A 14,987-nucleotide genomic window follows, 5' to 3' on the forward strand; every position below is an offset into this window, starting at 1 on the left:
CGTGGGAGTGGCCCGCCTTCCGCCTACTCACTCTAGAGGGCCCTCCAACCCATTTTAGGGAACAATTCATTCCTGGAAACTGACTTCTCCAGACAACGCCGGGCAGATTGTTAGGGAGCCCACATATGGTAGAAAGGGGCAAAGCTAGAGATGACTCCCCATGCTAGGCTTCCCGCCAGGACTAGTGGACCAAGCCCTTGCCTTTAATCTGCGATCCCACCCAGCTCAATGGTGCCCACCCTCGCAGTATTACCACGCACGTTCCACCCCCTCATCCCCACCAAAGCCATTGGAGAACCTGACCCTAACCCTCCCACCCCACAGAAGGAAGACGCAGAGGCCATGCAGTAACATTCCCCTTTAATAGCCTGGTGGGACCTCCAGTGATGGAGGGGTGGGTTTCTGAGGCCCAGCTTACCCAGACCCCAGCCCACCCACCCCACAGCCCAGAGTGGGGGGGGGCTGGATAGCACCCAGCGGGGGGGGAGGGGCTAGACAAGCCAATTCATTTCCCATCGCTGAGCAGGTCGGGAAAGGCCGCGCCGACCATAATCACATGGTGGTTAAAAAAAAAATAACTAGGGGTAAGTAGCAGGGAGGAGTGGCAAGACCAACGCAGGGATTCCCCCCACTGGCCCCCAAACCCCACCCGTGGCCCCCAATAAATATTTGCAGGGGATGCCCGGGCTGGTGACCCTGGCAGGGGCAGATATGCGCCAACCCTATTTGAGGCAGCGCTCGAAGTAGGTGGACCCGATGTAGCCACCTCTCATGGAGCGCTGCACATTCTGCTCAAACAGCCGCCGGTTGTTCTGCAGGACCTCGGCGGCCTCCTTGTTCAGTGGGTCCTCGGGATTGGGCTCCTGTAGCCAGCATAAATGGGGTCAACTGGCCACATGGGCAAATGGCAAACTTTTCCCATTCCCATCAGTCCCAACTGCCCACTTCTACTCACCAAGAAGAGATACTGCAGGCCATAAATTATGGAGTTTATCGTAAGGACTGGCTTCCAGTCCTCTCTGTGGGTACAGAGCATCCTGGTCAGTCTGGTGAGTAGTGGGCTAGTACTAAACAGACCAGGTTTAGAGTGGAAGAGTATGGATGGGAGGAAGTAGAGGGAGTATATTGAGCAGGGAAGGGCATTAGGAAGAACACCTGGATATGAAGGCACAGAGTAACACAGCCCACATGAGGGAGGGAGGAAGGGAAGGGACAGAGCCTAATGCAGTGTTCAAGGTTTAGAGGGCCTTACAGGCAAAGGATGGGGAGAGCCAGTGACCTCACCGGAGGATGTTGAGGCAAACATTGCCCTCGAGGTCAATGTTGGGATGATAAACCATCGTCTCACACTTCACCTTGGGGGGGTCATGTGGGTAACCCTGGCCCACCTGGCTCCAGGAAAAGAAAAGGGAGGGAGGTAAGGAGGCCTGATAGGGCCTTAGGTGCTGCCTCCACAGTCCACTGAGCCATCTCTGCCCACTTGGGACTCACCTTAAAACTGAACACAAACTTTCCACTCTTATAGAAGCCCTGGGAGGAGAAGAGGGAGAAAAGGGCATCAGGGCCTGATCCCGCTGGGCACAAGGTCTCCCCTCAACCCACTGAGGACATCCCTGGTCTGTTCTTGGGAGTCCTGCTATGTCTGCTTTTACCTCATCAGGACAGATAACCAGCTTGAAGTTGAGGAGGTCGTCTGGGTCAGAGAAGCTGATGTCACACGTCTTGGGCAGGTTCAGCTCGTTTATGTCTATGTGTTTAGAAGAAGAGAAAGGGGCCAGATAGAGAGAAAGGAAAAAAGACAGAGGAAGTGAGAAAAAGGACAAGTTCTGGGCAAGTGTCAGCAGAGCCTTCATGGCTTCCTCTTCCTCTTGGATCTCATGGATTCTGTTCCATATCCCTGAATTCACTCTTCATGCTCACTGCACTACAAGTGGGCTCTTCTGTATAAGTGCCCCCCCATCCATCAGTTATAGCTTACTCTTATCTCCTGAGTGAATCCTAACTCTAAATCCATAGCCCCATTTTTCCTAACCAGCTTTTAAGCGCCCATTCCCATGTCCCATTCCCATGTCCCATCCCCAAAGCTCTGGTCTTCAACAATCCCTGAGAATCTCAAACCTCAGGTTCGCCAATCATGACCTGCACTGTCCAGTATTTACTTGTACCCTAAGGACCCTGGCTCTACATATCCTAAACCATCCCCTTAATCTTCCAGCTCCCACTGACACTCTTCCTGAGTGTCATTCCAACCCTGGTTCCTATCTACTCCCTCACACTTATAACTCCCCGCTCCTTCCCCACTCTAAGACTTCCAGGACAATAGCCTAAATTGTCCCTCACTAGTATTTTCAGTCTCTGCTATTCACTATCCCCAACCTTCCTCTGTCTATTCCCCTAGACCCCAGCAAGTCCCAGGTTCCTGGATCGTATTTTTACCGAACAAATCAATTTCCTTCCCCCACTATCTGTCTTGGCCCCCAGACTTTACCCAGCTCTCTTGCCCGCGCCTCTCACTCAGGCCTGCTGTCAGGTATTAGGGACTCTGAATATGTCATCACACCTCAAACCAACCACCGCATCACCCCACCCCCGTTTCCCGCATCACAACCCTCGGGCCCCTGACCACCGACACCCCCCAGATCCGTAGGCGCCATCCCTGCCTTCGGCCGCAGGCCTTGACCCCAGGCCCCCACTTCTACCCTCCGACCCCTACCCTTCTGGATCCGTAGCTGCGCCGCTGACGCCTTCTTGCTGCTGCCCTTGGTGCCGCCAGCCGACTCCTCCTCCTTCTTCTGCTGTTTCAGCGAGAACAGCTTGATCATCCTGCCGCCGCCGCCGCCGCCGCCGCCGCGGGGCCCGGGACCCCGGCCACCCGGCCCCTCGCCGCCTCTGGTGCCGCCTCCGCTCCTCGGACCCGCAGCCGCGGCCTCCTTCGCTGCCGCCGCCCGCCCGGCCTGCCGCGCCGCTCCGCGCCCACCGCGCGGCCCGCCTCGGCTCCCGTAGTCCGGCCCCGGCCTGCTGCTGCGCCTCGGGCCCGGTCGGCCACGCTCGGGTGGACTCGGCTGTTCTCGGCCCCGCCCGGCCCGCCCCGCCCCCGCGGCGTCAACCCCTAAGCCCGCTCAGGTCTTGAGGGGCTCGGCCGCCGCTGTGGCTGCGGCCTGGGGGCTTACGGTCCCCGCTCACTCGCTCCCTCCGCGAGGGGGCTGCGGTTCCGGGTGGAAGAAGGATTCCGCAGCCACGGTGGCGGCAGCCGGGGCTTCCTCGCGGAGGTCGGCAACGGCCTCGGGCGCCCCGCAGCTTCGGACTTTTCCGCCGCCGACCCGATCCGGCGCTTCCGGTCCGGGCTGCTCTCTGCGCCTGCGCAGCCCCGGCCGCTCCGCGCCGGCCTCTGGGGCTCGGGCTTCTCCGACCTGGTTCGGGCATTTCCGCCCGCGGAGGTGACGGTTCGTTGGCGCCGCGGGCCCTTCCGGGGACGCTCTTCTAGGAAGCCGCGCTTTGGCGGCCATCTTTCAGCGGGGCGGATGTTGGCCGTTTTTCGCCGGCGCACACATCCCGTGTGGGGCGGAAGCACGGCGGGGGACGCGGCGGAGGTGGGTTCGCTCCCCGCGGGGAGCCCGCGGCGGCTCCCGGGTGTGCCGCCTCGAGCTTTGTTAGGGAGTGAAGCCGGAGGGTCATTCGAGCCCGCGAATTTGGAGACCCTGCCCCCGAAACAAGCATAGTTTGTCAGTAGGAAACGTTTTGCACACGGAGGATGTGGCGCTGAGACCCCGGGACCAACCGAGGCGCGCAGCTCGATGCCCGGCAGACCAGCTAGGAAAGCAGCTGACCACCTACATTGTTCTCCTTCAGTCATTGCCCTTTTTTTTTTGGGGGGGGGGGTGTCGGTTGTGGGGCTTGAACTCGGGACCTGAGTGTTGTCCCTGAGCCTCTTTGTACTCATAGCTAGCACTGTACCACTTCACTACAGAGCCACTTCCAGCCTTTTTTTTTTTTTTTTCGAGTTTACTGTCGATAAATCTTACGCTTCAAACTGGGATCCTCATATCTCAGCCTCCTGAGTAACTAGGATTACAGGCATAAGCCACCAGCGGTCACCTTGCAGCTTTTAAATGCAGGAGGAAATGGCTTCTGGGTTGTAAAAGTGTCTTACAAACATCCTCAGGCAGAATCTAGCTTACCAAATGCCAGTTTGTTCATTTTGGTGAATGAGATGGTCTGGCTTCTCTCTTGGAGCTTGGCTCACAGTTGCAGTAACAGCACGGTCCACTTACAAACCTGGCAGCTGAGTCATGTTGGTGGACTCAAGTGTGTTGGATCCCGGGCTTACGACTGCCTTAGTGCTAGGACCCCAGTAGGGAAGGCTGGCCAGTTCTCCAGTGCTTCTCCCACTGGTGGCAAGAAAGCTTAGATTGTTTATGATGGTTGGAGGGGCAGCATGAGGTATAGTTAGGCCCAAAGTGGACAGCTGATTCATAAAGATGGGAGATGGAGTCATAGTCTTGGGAGAATAACTGGGGTAGCATATTTTTCCCAGGCCCTTGGGGAGTAGTCTTACTATCACAAAAGATCCCATGGGTTACTGTCCTGTGACAACAGCTGGATTCCCCATTAAGTTTCTGTTCTGGGGCTCCAGGCCACTTTATGTGGGCATCATTGTGAAAGGCAGGGAACCCACACAATAGGCATATTCACCAAAAGCTCTATGAGAAACAAGGTGCTGCAGGGCCCGGGTGGCTCCACAGGAAACGCACCGGAGCTTCTGGGGAGCAACTAAGTCCCACCTTTTCTGATAGTTTGCCCACTAACTTCCTAACACATAGACAGTCTTGTGAAAATATCTGCTATGGCTTGGTCGCTTCACCTTGACTGATGAGCAGGCTCAGCAGGGTAAATGATCACAGAGAACATTTCCTGAGTCAAGGTGCCCAGGTGCCTTTGCCCTACCTGCAGTTGGGCATTGCCTCTGTGTGTACAGGAGCTGTCCCACTAGAGAGCAGGTGCTGGGCAGCGATGCCTTCTGCCCTGGCCCTGAGAGGCTAGCTGTGTTGCCATCCCCAGAGACCAGGACCGGGTGCTGAGGCGATGCCTTCCATGAGGAGCGCAAACCCTGCACAGTACAGATGAGAGCTCAGCTTGCACCTACATAGTGGTGGGACTAGACATGGGGCTAGCCAGAGGGTGGGTCTGTTGTGAGATGATGCGGAGGCACCAGGAATCAGCTGCTCTGTGTATCCCATGGAGCCACGTAAGCATGGACCGCCTGAATGGAGTCCACGGACTGACTGTGGGGGAGAGTGGAATGTGCCCGGCAAGCAGTAAGCACTGCGGCCCCAGAGGCTGAGGGAGGGGCATCAGCAAAGGGCACTGTGGAGCTTGGGCTACACAAGGAGAAAGCTTGGAGCTTATGTCTGTGGAGGATAGTAGGTGCTACAGTGGGTGACAAAATCCATAAGCCATCATAGAAAAGTCAGATAATTTAGAATGCACCAAAGGAAGTCAGTACTAACCTCTCTAAGATTCCAAAGACAAGTTGAAAAATTCCAGACAAAGCACCCATTAATTCCTGAGTTTCAAGAAAAGGGCTGGGCATATGGCCTAGTGGTAAAGTGCTTGCCTCGCATACATGAAGCCCTGGGTTTGATTCCTCAGAACCACATATATAGAAAAAGCCAAAAGTGGTGCTGTGCCTCAAGTGGTAGAGTGCTAGCCTCCGGTTAAGCCAGGGACAGTGCTCAGGCCCTGAGTTCAGTCCCCAGGACTGGCAAAAATAAATAAATAAATAAATAAATAAATAAAAATAAAATCAAGAAAAGACCAATGACCAATGAAAGATCCGAGGAACATGACAAAAGGATGTGAAAAGGAAAGGCATTTCAGTTAATTAAGCCTCATAAATTATGGTAGGTCTTATAGAGAAAAATGCAATAGGGTTAGTTCATCTATCATTTCCACATTCCCTATGTATATTCTTGTGATGGATATCAGACCCAAGTCCCTCACACATAGTAGCCAAGTACCTCATTACTGAGTCTCATCCTCAGTTAATTTAAACATTTGGAATGCAGTTGTAGTTGTGTGCAGTGCTGGTACACATAATTGGACACCATTGTTGCAAAATTCATTTGAAACAGATGTCTTTCATTGTGAGTAGTTCTAGTTTTAGGTATTTGTCTAGTAGTTGTTTTCTTCCCTGTGCTAAATGACCTATATACAAGATTCTTCAATATTTCAAGCAAGCTAAGAGAACATCAATAGGAACCTGTGTAAATTGTCCACATTGAGCCAGAGTGGGGTTCTATGCTGTTGTCCCAAGAGCTTAGGGTGACCTCTGCTGTTTATGAGGGAAATGGCAGGTGTGTCAGGAAACATGTGGAACAGTGCTGAAATCAGAAATCCAAGAATTTTTTTCCTTAAAAAAATTTTCCTGGGGCTGGGGATATGGCCTAGTGGCAAGAGTGCTTGCTTCGTATACATGAGGCCCTAGGTTCGATTCCCCAGCACCACATATACAGAAAATGGCCAGAAGTGGCGCTGTGGCTCAAGTGGCAGAGTGCTAGCCTTGAGCAAGAAGAAGCCAGGGACAGTGCTCAGGCCCTGAGTCCAAGCCCCAGGACTGGCCAAAAAAAAAAAAAAAAAAATTTCCTCCCAGGGTGCCTGTGACTCAAACCTGTAATCCTAGCTACTCAGGAGGCTGAGAGCTCAGGATTGTGGGTTAAAGTCAACCCAGGCAGGAAAATCTGAGACACTTAGCTCCAATTAACCAAAAGCTGTAGAGTTGTGAATCAAGTGATAGAGGGCTAGCCTACAGCAGAGAAGCTTGGAGGCAGCATTCAGGTCCTGAGTTCAAGTCCCAGGATTGGCACACACAGAGACTGTTATGATTCCTATTGATTACTGAACTGAAATCCTTGTATCTAGGTTTCCTGAGTAGCTAGGATTATAGGCATGAGCCACCAGCAGGGCCTGGGTGATGTCCTTAAGCTTTTTCACTCAAGGCTAGTATCACTTTGAGCCACAGCTCCAGCTTAATTTCTGGTTTTCTGGTGGTTAATTGTAAATGAGCCTTACAGACTTACTTGATTGGTCTAGCTTTGAACCAGGATCCTCAGATCTCAACCTCCAGATTAGCTAGGATTACAGGCACTGGTACTTGGCTTTATTTTTAATCGTTTGAGACAAGGTCTTGCTGTGTAACCCAGGCTGGCCTGAAATTTGCAGTCTTCCACCAACACTCCTAGTTCTGGGTCTACAGATGTGTGCTACTTACCATTCCTGTTATTGTTCTAGCTTTTTGTTGTTGTTGTTGTTGTTGTTGTTGTTGGTCATGGGGCTTGAACTCTGGGCCTGGGCACTGTCCCTTAGCTCTTCAGCTCAAGGTTAGTGTTCTAGCCATTTGAGCCACAGTACAGAAAATGTAGCCCATTCCATTTCATAAGTTACACCTTAACCTAACTTTTTAATATTTTATTATTGGGCTTACTTATTAGCCTTTTTAGGGTTTGCTGAAGATGGCGGGCCACTTCCAGTTTTCTGGTGGTTAATTGGAGATAAGAGTCTCAGGGACTTTTCTGCTCAGGCTGGCTTTGAACCGCAATCCTCAGATCTTAGCCTCATGAGTATCTACAGGTATGAGCCACCGGCACTTGGCTTAGCTTTTTAAAAAATACATTAAGTCCACCAAGATGAGGGAACAAGTAAACAAAGATACAAACCAAAATTCCTCACATTTTCTATTCCAGAAAGATAAATAGATCATAACTCTGTATCAGACTAGAAGGTAAATACTGAGATGCAGAGGTGAAGCCAAAAAGTTGAAAAGAAATCTAACTCCAAAGAAAGTTCTGAAAGTCCAGGAGTTGAAGGCCTTAGGGCCATGCTGGGAACATCATGGTCCATCACCTGGGTATAGCAGGCTGCTTCCCTAGGCTCTGAAAGTACCAAATTTTTAGCCATTATGACACTGCAGTGTCTCACATCTATGATTTTTTTTCTCCCATCCTACCAGAAGGTTGTTAAATGTGAGCGATGGCAGTGAGGAGGCCAGGAGGGCTAAGTACACAGTCAAAATGGGTGCTGAGATGCCATCTTCTTTATCAGCCATCTGCTCACATTCCCTAAGAAGTGGGTCTTTTGGGGGGAAGTAAATCCCTCCTCCACAGTTCTGCCACAGCCAACAAGCCCCTTACCCAGCTGCTTGGAGCTGCAGTTCAAGCGGTAGAGTGACAGCTGTGAGTGAAAACAGTGAGGAACCACCACTACCACTACAAAAAAAGTGACATCAGTGGAAACCTCCATGGAAAAGTCTAGAAGATAGTGATGAAAGTTTTTCTACAGGATAAGAGTAGGAAGACACAGCAGTGAAAAAAGGAATGGAAAGAACCAGGGCATGGTGATGCACACCTTGTAAATCCCAGCCACATGGGAGGTGGACATTGGAGGGCCTCACTGTGAGGCTACTCCCCAACAAAAGCAAGACCCAGTCTGAAAGAACAGAACTAAAGCAACAAGGGCTAGGGATATGGCTCAATTGGTAGGGTGCTTGAGTAGCAAACATGAGGCTCTCTGTTCAAACCCCAGTACCAACTGCCAACACAAAACAAAAGAACCAAAGGCTAGAGTGAAGTAATGGATATCTCAGAAACACAGAACAGAAGAAAGGAGATAAAGGAGGACTTGAATTCAGTTTTCCCCTCCTTTCTGTCCCTCCCTCCCTCCCACCCTCCCTCCCTCCCTCCCTTCCTTCCTTCCTTACTTTTTTCCTCTTCCTTCTTTCCTTGCCATCTTTCTTTCATTTCTTTTCTTGCTAAGTATACAGCTGCCCTGGAATTTCCTGAAAATTCCCATATTGAGATGTGAATTTCACATCAAAAGTGCTTACCAACAGACATAATAGAAAAACATCTAAGACTGACTTATAAAATGATTTCTAGGGGGGAGGGGGGTATGAGGGACAAGGTAACAAACAGTACAAGAAATGTATCCAATGCCTAACGTATGAAACTGTAACCTCTCTGTTCATCAGTTTTATAATAAAAATTAAAAAAAATAATAATGAACTACTCAGAAAAAAAATGATTTATAGGGTAAAAGGTATAACTATACCAGTAGAGTGCTTTATTACCATACAAAGCCCTGGGTTCAATATCTAGTACTTCACAATAAATTTTAAGTAAGCAGGGCTGTGAATATGGCCTGGGGGCAAGAGTGCTGCCTTATTTAATTAAGTAAGCAAATGTTTCCATCAAATTTGAGTAAGACAAATGTGTGTTCCAGTTACATTTCATATTTTAACTTCCATACCAGAATGAATAGGAAGTTTTACCAAATATCAGAGAGAGACACAAAGCTGGAGACACTGTGTGATTGAGAAGACTCTTGGCCTTTCCTTATTGGATACCTGTATTGTGTTAGAGCCCCTTCTGCCCTATGCACTGAGCTGTTTTTCTCACAAGGTCCTCACCTCCCCACTCTTGATACTGAACCAGCAGGATCCACACAAGTGTCAGGAGACCATACAGGATATTTGCAAGAGAGATTTAAGTGTGCAGAATATAGCCTTTGCTCTCAAGAGGTGTTCTGACATTGTGAGAAGTTAAGAGGAGCCAGGAGGTCAGTGATGGGTTTCTTTTGAGGGCAGAACTTTCATAGCATGCTGGGCATGTGTCTTCCAAAATGGGTACCTAGGGCATGCTAGAGTGAAGGCTTCATGGGTAGTTTCAGTACCAGTGTTGATGGGCACAGTGGACCATAAGGAGGGCTTGGCTCCACCGTGCCATTGTGACTCATCTGGGGAGAAGAGGTCCTCCATTTTCTCCTGCCACAGATCCCATGGGAGCTCATGACATGGAGTGTCAGGGTCTTAAGCCCCCCGCGCTCCTTACCTGCGGGAGAGATGGGGAAACATGCCCCGACCGGGTGAGCCAAGAAGAGGAAAGGGTCAACAGACTGCCCGCACCCAGCCCTTCCTCACTGGAGAACAAACAGATGGCCTGGGAGCTAAGGCAGTGCAAAGTCACATTTATTGAGGTTGATCTTGCTCTTAAATAAGGCACAGGAGCCAATCAGGTCAAAGATAGGAAGGGGAAGGGTGTACGTGCACCTATTTAGGGACTGTGAGGGGAGGCCTGAGCTGTCCGTCAAAGGTGGAGGGCCGAGGGACCAGTCCTAAGAAGTGGCCTAATTTTATGTCACAGCCCACAGGACTGCCTCCAGGTTCACCACCAGGTGCCATCTTAGCCACACGTGGTCCCAAGGCTGGGAGGCATGGCCAGCTAGAACCACCTTTCTGGTGAAATAGCCACATGTGACCCCAGGGCTGGGAAACAGGTATGGCCAGCTAGGACCCCCTTTCTGGGTTGTGGCATAATAGCCACGTGGCCCCAGGGCTGGGAAACAGGCGGGGCCAGCTAATTGCCCCTTTCTGATGTAACACGCCCTGGCATGTCCCACATGGAGGGCTCAGGTCCAGTCCTGCTGTGAGGAGAGGTCTGGTCCAGCCCTGTCCCATAGCCCACAGTGCTCACTATACTGGCAGGGCTCAGTGAGGGGTTTGAGTGACACACCAAACGGGCTCCGGGGACAGAGTTGCTTGTATCCTGTGCTGGGCTCACCTGGGCCACTTTAGGTAGGAGGAGGGCTGCAGCCTCTTGGGTAGTAGGAAGCAGCCCAGACTCCAGGAGCTCTATAAGGAAAGAATACCATCAGATAGCCCAAGGGAGGTCCCACCTTGCCGGCCTTCCCAATGGTTTGCCAAATGTCAGATCTAGGCTGGGAAGATCTGGACATGGGCTTGGGGCAGAGTAGATTAGGGCCCACTGTGGGTGGCAGGCTCAGGTACTCCGGCTGGGAGTTAAGTATGAAGGGCAAGTTTCAGCACTATGTGGTCTTCTTAGCAACACCCACTAGTGAATAAGCCTGCTTCCCAGCTACCAGGGGATTACCTTCAGTGGACATCACCGCAAGTTCTACATGGTCCACTCAGGGAAAAGCCCCCTCCATGCTTGTACAGAGCTATGGCAATGTGGTTGTGTTAGCCAGGCTTTCCTCATAAGGGACAGAGAGTGAGGTTGATAGGAATGCTTTCCTCTAACAAGGCCTGGCCCAGTGGAATTCAGACTGGTCAGAGCGAGCTCTTCTGTTCCACCTGGTAAGGCTTTAGGTCTTCACTCTGACTGGCCTCACGTGAATCCTCTGTAACCTTCTGCTATTCATTCATGTGAAGATGGAGACGCAAGTGCCCAAGTTGTGTGTCAGCCCCAGGTTCTGGATTTTGAGGCTTAGTTTGAGCTCCCTGCTGAAAGCTGGAGGGCTCTGTCTTCTCTGATAGATAGGACCTCCCGACCCTCAACCTGGATTGTGACCTGGGGAGATGCCCCCACCAAGTTGAGAGTGATGCTGGGTACAGTCAAGGTTCATGAGCACCCACTCCAGAACGCCAAAGTCTGCCTGGCCAACACCTTCTGACTAGACCCTCTAAAGTCTTCCTTCCCCTAGGCCCCAAGTAGGGAGAAAAAGGCCCACTTGTTGGTGCAGGTCTACTTGTTACCCTTCCTCTCTGCTAGCCTGCGGCCCATGTATCAACACAATTCCAGGTGGTGTAGGGATGAACTTGCAAGAACCCTTCCTGTCCTGAGGAGCCTCACAGAGGATCCCTGTTACAGGTGCTTACCACATTTGCACCATACAGGCAGAAGAAGGTGTTTCTGGCCATGTAAAGCACTTCCCAGGGCAGAAAACAGCTGGATGGTGCTCCAGTCCTGAGATGCATTCAGGTCCATTAACTCGCCCATCTCTGAGGCCAGCTCAGCTCTCTGTGAAGCCTGTCAACCAAGGCAGCAGCCTCTTTAGGGCTGTCTGGATGTTGTCCTTGTATTTGAGCTTGAATCTCAGGGGAGCAGTGCACCCCGGAGCTAAGAGTTACAATCAGGTCCCTGGATGACACATCTGGCTGCAGCCATTGGTGACACAGCCCATGAAGCCAGGCTAGGGCCTCTTAGGGTTCTGTTGCCTCCTCCTAGTGGCAGCACCAGAATTGGAGGTGTGCATCTTCAGAGGGTGGCGCAAAGCAGCAGTCGGAGAAGGATCTACTCCTGCAGGACTTCAGCTGCAACCTCTCAGCCTTGTCCTATGTGCTCTTTTTTGAAAACGCCTTCATTGTGTCGGCCATCCCCATCTGGTTGTACTGGCGAATGTGGCACATGGATAGCATTCAGTCTGCCGTTCTCTATAGCGAAATGACTCTTGTGAGCACCTACCTGATGGCCTTTGCATATAAGAACGTCAAATTTGTTCTCAAGCACAAACTAGCACAGAAGAGGGAAGATGCTGTTTCCAAAGAAGTGACTCGAAAACTTTCCGAAGCTGACAATAGAAAGATGTCTCGAAAGGAGAATGAAAGAATCCTGTGGAAGAAGAATGAGGTTGCTGATTATGAAGCAACCACCTTTTCCATCTTCTACAACAACACCCTGTTCTTGGGCCTGGTCATTGTGGCCTCCTTTTTCATACCGAAGAACTTCAACCCCATGGTGAACTATATCTTGTCCATCAGCACTTCATCAGGACCCATCGTCCTCCCGTCAACTGGCTCCAAGTAGCCTCAGCCACACCCGCCTCACCCCTGTCCGTGGCCTTGGCCCGCCATAGTGGGGGCAGCAGCCAGGGGGCCAGGTAGGAGGTACACAAGATGTCTTTATGGTATGGAGTTGGGAGGTTTAAAAACAAAACAGAATGTAATTGAGTATTTGTTTATTGGCTCTCCTTTGACAGACTGTTGAAATTAAATGAATTGAAAGGGAAACTCAGTGTCAGGACATTTATTAAAGGTAAGAAGTCTCGCAATGTACTATAATCACCAGAAGAGAAAAGAACTTGTTTCCTTGATTTGTCAGAGGTCACGTTAACCTGGACTGAGCTGTTACTATTTGTAATAGCAGCAAGAAGTTAATAACTGGTTCTCTGTGTTCCAAGCACAATATTACAACTTTTTGACCCATAAATATCAGAATGAGTTGTCTTCCCCAGGGAATGAACAGAAGCTTTGTGTTTGTAAATCTTAATTTGTGATTGGTAATAACTCAGACGTAGAAACAGGGCTTCTCTGACTTGTGGACAAATTTCTTTTTGTTTCTTAAAGAAAGGCAGCCTCGTTAGTCACCTAAAAATAGTGCCCAGGCCTCTGAGAGTTGGCCTGTGGGGTTAAAGCACATGCTGTTCAGCTGAATGCTTTATTCCTGGGTGGCCAGGGAGGTCAGCTTGACCCTGCCATGTTGGCTGGATGTGTGAAGTCACTGGGTCATTGTTTCTCGCGATTGGCGTCTTGACATCACTGGCAGAGAGCCTCCTTCCTCAGTCCTTCCTCAGTGCTGACATGAGAAGGTCCAGAAAGTTTTTGTGAACTTGGTTCTGGATTGTGAAGCACTCCCCAAGGAATTTACAGTGGTTGAATTGTGTGTCAGCAGTTGCCTGTTGATAGCCCACAGGTTCCCGTCCACAGGGAACAACAGACAGCGCAGCCAAGGGCAGGCTCATCGCTGGGCTGGGCTTCTTTGCCAGTGTGTGCGGATAACCTGCTTTTGCATGTAATATGCAACATGACTGGGTCAAGTTTGGAAGCTGGTCATCACTTATGATGTAAGTTTCATATTCCTTTTAGCTCCTGCATTCCACTGATTTCCTACAAACAGTACCTTAAAGGCATATATGTCTCTGATCTCTACTTTCCACTTCTAAAGTTAAGGCAAATATTGCAAGTAGCATTAAATATTTGTGATTTGAGGCATTTACCAAGTGTCCAACCTACATCCAAGAATTAGGAAGATGGACGACTCTGTTGGTCTAGTGACCTCCAGTGTCAGAAATTGTAATTACATGCCATCACTGCTTCTAGAGGCAGTGGTACATTATTATTCAGGTGCTGTTGCTAAATAGTGTAGAATGAATAAGACATTCCAAAGAGAGTGACTGCACAGCAGGGTCATGTTTCCCCCCTTTTTCTTGGATGATACTTGGCATCACTTGCTCCCTAGGCAGGCTGTCTGCCACTAAGTTGAGCTGAGCTGGTGGTTTTGGCGACAGGGTCTCATTTCCTGCCCAGCATGTGCCTAGACCATGGTCTGCATTTCTGAGGCTTTCTTTTGCCGGAGTGGCAACAGTGCATTGCTGCATGCATCTTTCCTCCACAGAGAGGGAATACTGTGGCCTTTTCTGCCTGCGATACTTCAAAGTAGCTTGGATTACAGGCATGAGCCACTGGCTTATGGCTATATTCCCTTTCTCCCCCACCCCCTTTTTGTTTTTAACTATTGAGTTTGACTGGTGTCTTTTTTTAAAACTAGAAACACGGACAAATGCTTTTTAAATGGCTGGTGAAAATGGCTACTAGATGGCATTGCTGTATGGGTGGGAATGAACATCACCATTAGGGTGGTACCATAGGTTTAGCCCATTGGGGCATGGAATAAGGTGGCTTTGCCTAAAACTTCACAGATTTCATCTGAGTTAAATCAGAAGTGTTAGTAAGAGTGAAAAACTTGTTTTGTCTTGCTTGTTGCAGATGGCTCTCTTTAAGGTCATGATATTTCCTAACTTCACATATTGCTAAGCAAGTTTCTGTTGTGTCCATTGGGTTCTGCACACACAGCTCAGCAGTTCTCACTAAGGACTGAATGTGGCAGTACCTTGCTCTTAGGTGTAGAGCCTGACCCATCACGAAAATGTGACAGGTACTGTGTAGAATGAGAATTTGGATATGCTTAATCAGACTTTGCTAGAAAAACCCATGGCAAAAGTTTTATTTTCAAGCTACCCACTACCTAACAGCAGTAAGATAAAAGATTCAAAGCAACTTCCCTCCTTCTCACTTGGGACAGGGTGAAGCTGGAGTGGGAATTTTTTGTTTCCCTGTATATTTAATTGGTGTTTGAGTACGGTGTGCCAAGACAGTTTGAAACAAGATTTGCAGTAACTGTAATGTGGAGCTTGGATTT

At 50.1% G+C, this 14,987-nt stretch overlaps 2 protein-coding genes across 3 annotated transcripts; one reads left to right on the plus strand and one right to left on the minus strand.

Annotated features, from left to right (window-relative positions):
* Positions 1-343: 343 nt before the first annotated feature.
* Positions 344-3,334, minus strand: Ube2m (ubiquitin conjugating enzyme E2 M). Of its 2 annotated transcripts, none has more exons than XM_048368851.1 (6): positions 2,714-3,334; positions 1,653-1,747; positions 1,492-1,530; positions 1,285-1,388; positions 956-1,067; positions 344-863 (listed from the first exon to the last, which is right to left on the minus strand). In XM_048368851.1, exons 1-6 carry the CDS (start codon positions 2,820-2,822, stop codon positions 723-725), a joined length of 600 nt encoding a protein of 199 aa, XP_048224808.1. In that variant the 5' UTR covers positions 2,823-3,334; the 3' UTR covers positions 344-722. The 2 variants fall into 2 exon arrangements, with proteins under 2 accessions (XP_048224808.1, XP_048224809.1); XM_048368852.1 differs by having other exon boundaries at positions 956-1,019; positions 2,714-3,330.
* A 1,917-nt stretch (positions 3,335-5,251) lies between these two features.
* Positions 5,252-12,799, plus strand: LOC125368180 (translocon-associated protein subunit gamma-like). The gene is made up of 3 exons (XM_048369035.1): positions 5,252-5,315; positions 9,824-9,915; positions 12,018-12,799. Exons 1-3 carry the CDS (start codon positions 5,252-5,254, stop codon positions 12,594-12,596), a joined length of 735 nt encoding a protein of 244 aa, XP_048224992.1. The 3' UTR covers positions 12,597-12,799.
* The last annotated feature ends 2,188 nt before the right edge of the window (positions 12,800-14,987 follow it).

This window comes from Perognathus longimembris, chromosome 20, assembly GCF_023159225.1.
Source record: "Perognathus longimembris pacificus isolate PPM17 chromosome 20, ASM2315922v1, whole genome shotgun sequence".
Taxonomy (NCBI): domain Eukaryota; kingdom Metazoa; phylum Chordata; class Mammalia; order Rodentia; family Heteromyidae; genus Perognathus; species Perognathus longimembris.

Excerpts from the sequence above, each read along its gene's own strand:
- LOC125368180 (XM_048369035.1), top strand. The coding sequence starts at position 5,252 with ATGGACCGCCTGAATGGAGTCCACGGACTGACTGTGGGGGAGAGTGGA. Across the intron at positions 5,316-9,823 it reads TGGAATGTGCCCGGCAAGCA|ATCCCATGGGAGCTCATGAC; the intron begins GTAAGCACTGCG and ends CTCCTGCCACAG. Across the intron at positions 9,916-12,017 it reads GGGAAACATGCCCCGACCGG|TGGCAGCACCAGAATTGGAG; the intron begins GTGAGCCAAGAA and ends GCCTCCTCCTAG.
- Ube2m (XM_048368851.1), bottom strand. The coding sequence starts at position 2,822 with ATGATCAAGCTGTTCTCGCTGAAACAGCAGAAGAAGGAGGAGGAGTCG. Across the intron at positions 1,748-2,713 it reads GCAGCTACGGATCCAGAAGG|ACATAAACGAGCTGAACCTG; the intron begins GTAGGGGTCGGA and ends CTAAACACATAG. Across the intron at positions 1,389-1,491 it reads AGTTTGTGTTCAGTTTTAAG|GTGGGCCAGGGTTACCCACA; the intron begins GTGAGTCCCAAG and ends TCCTGGAGCCAG.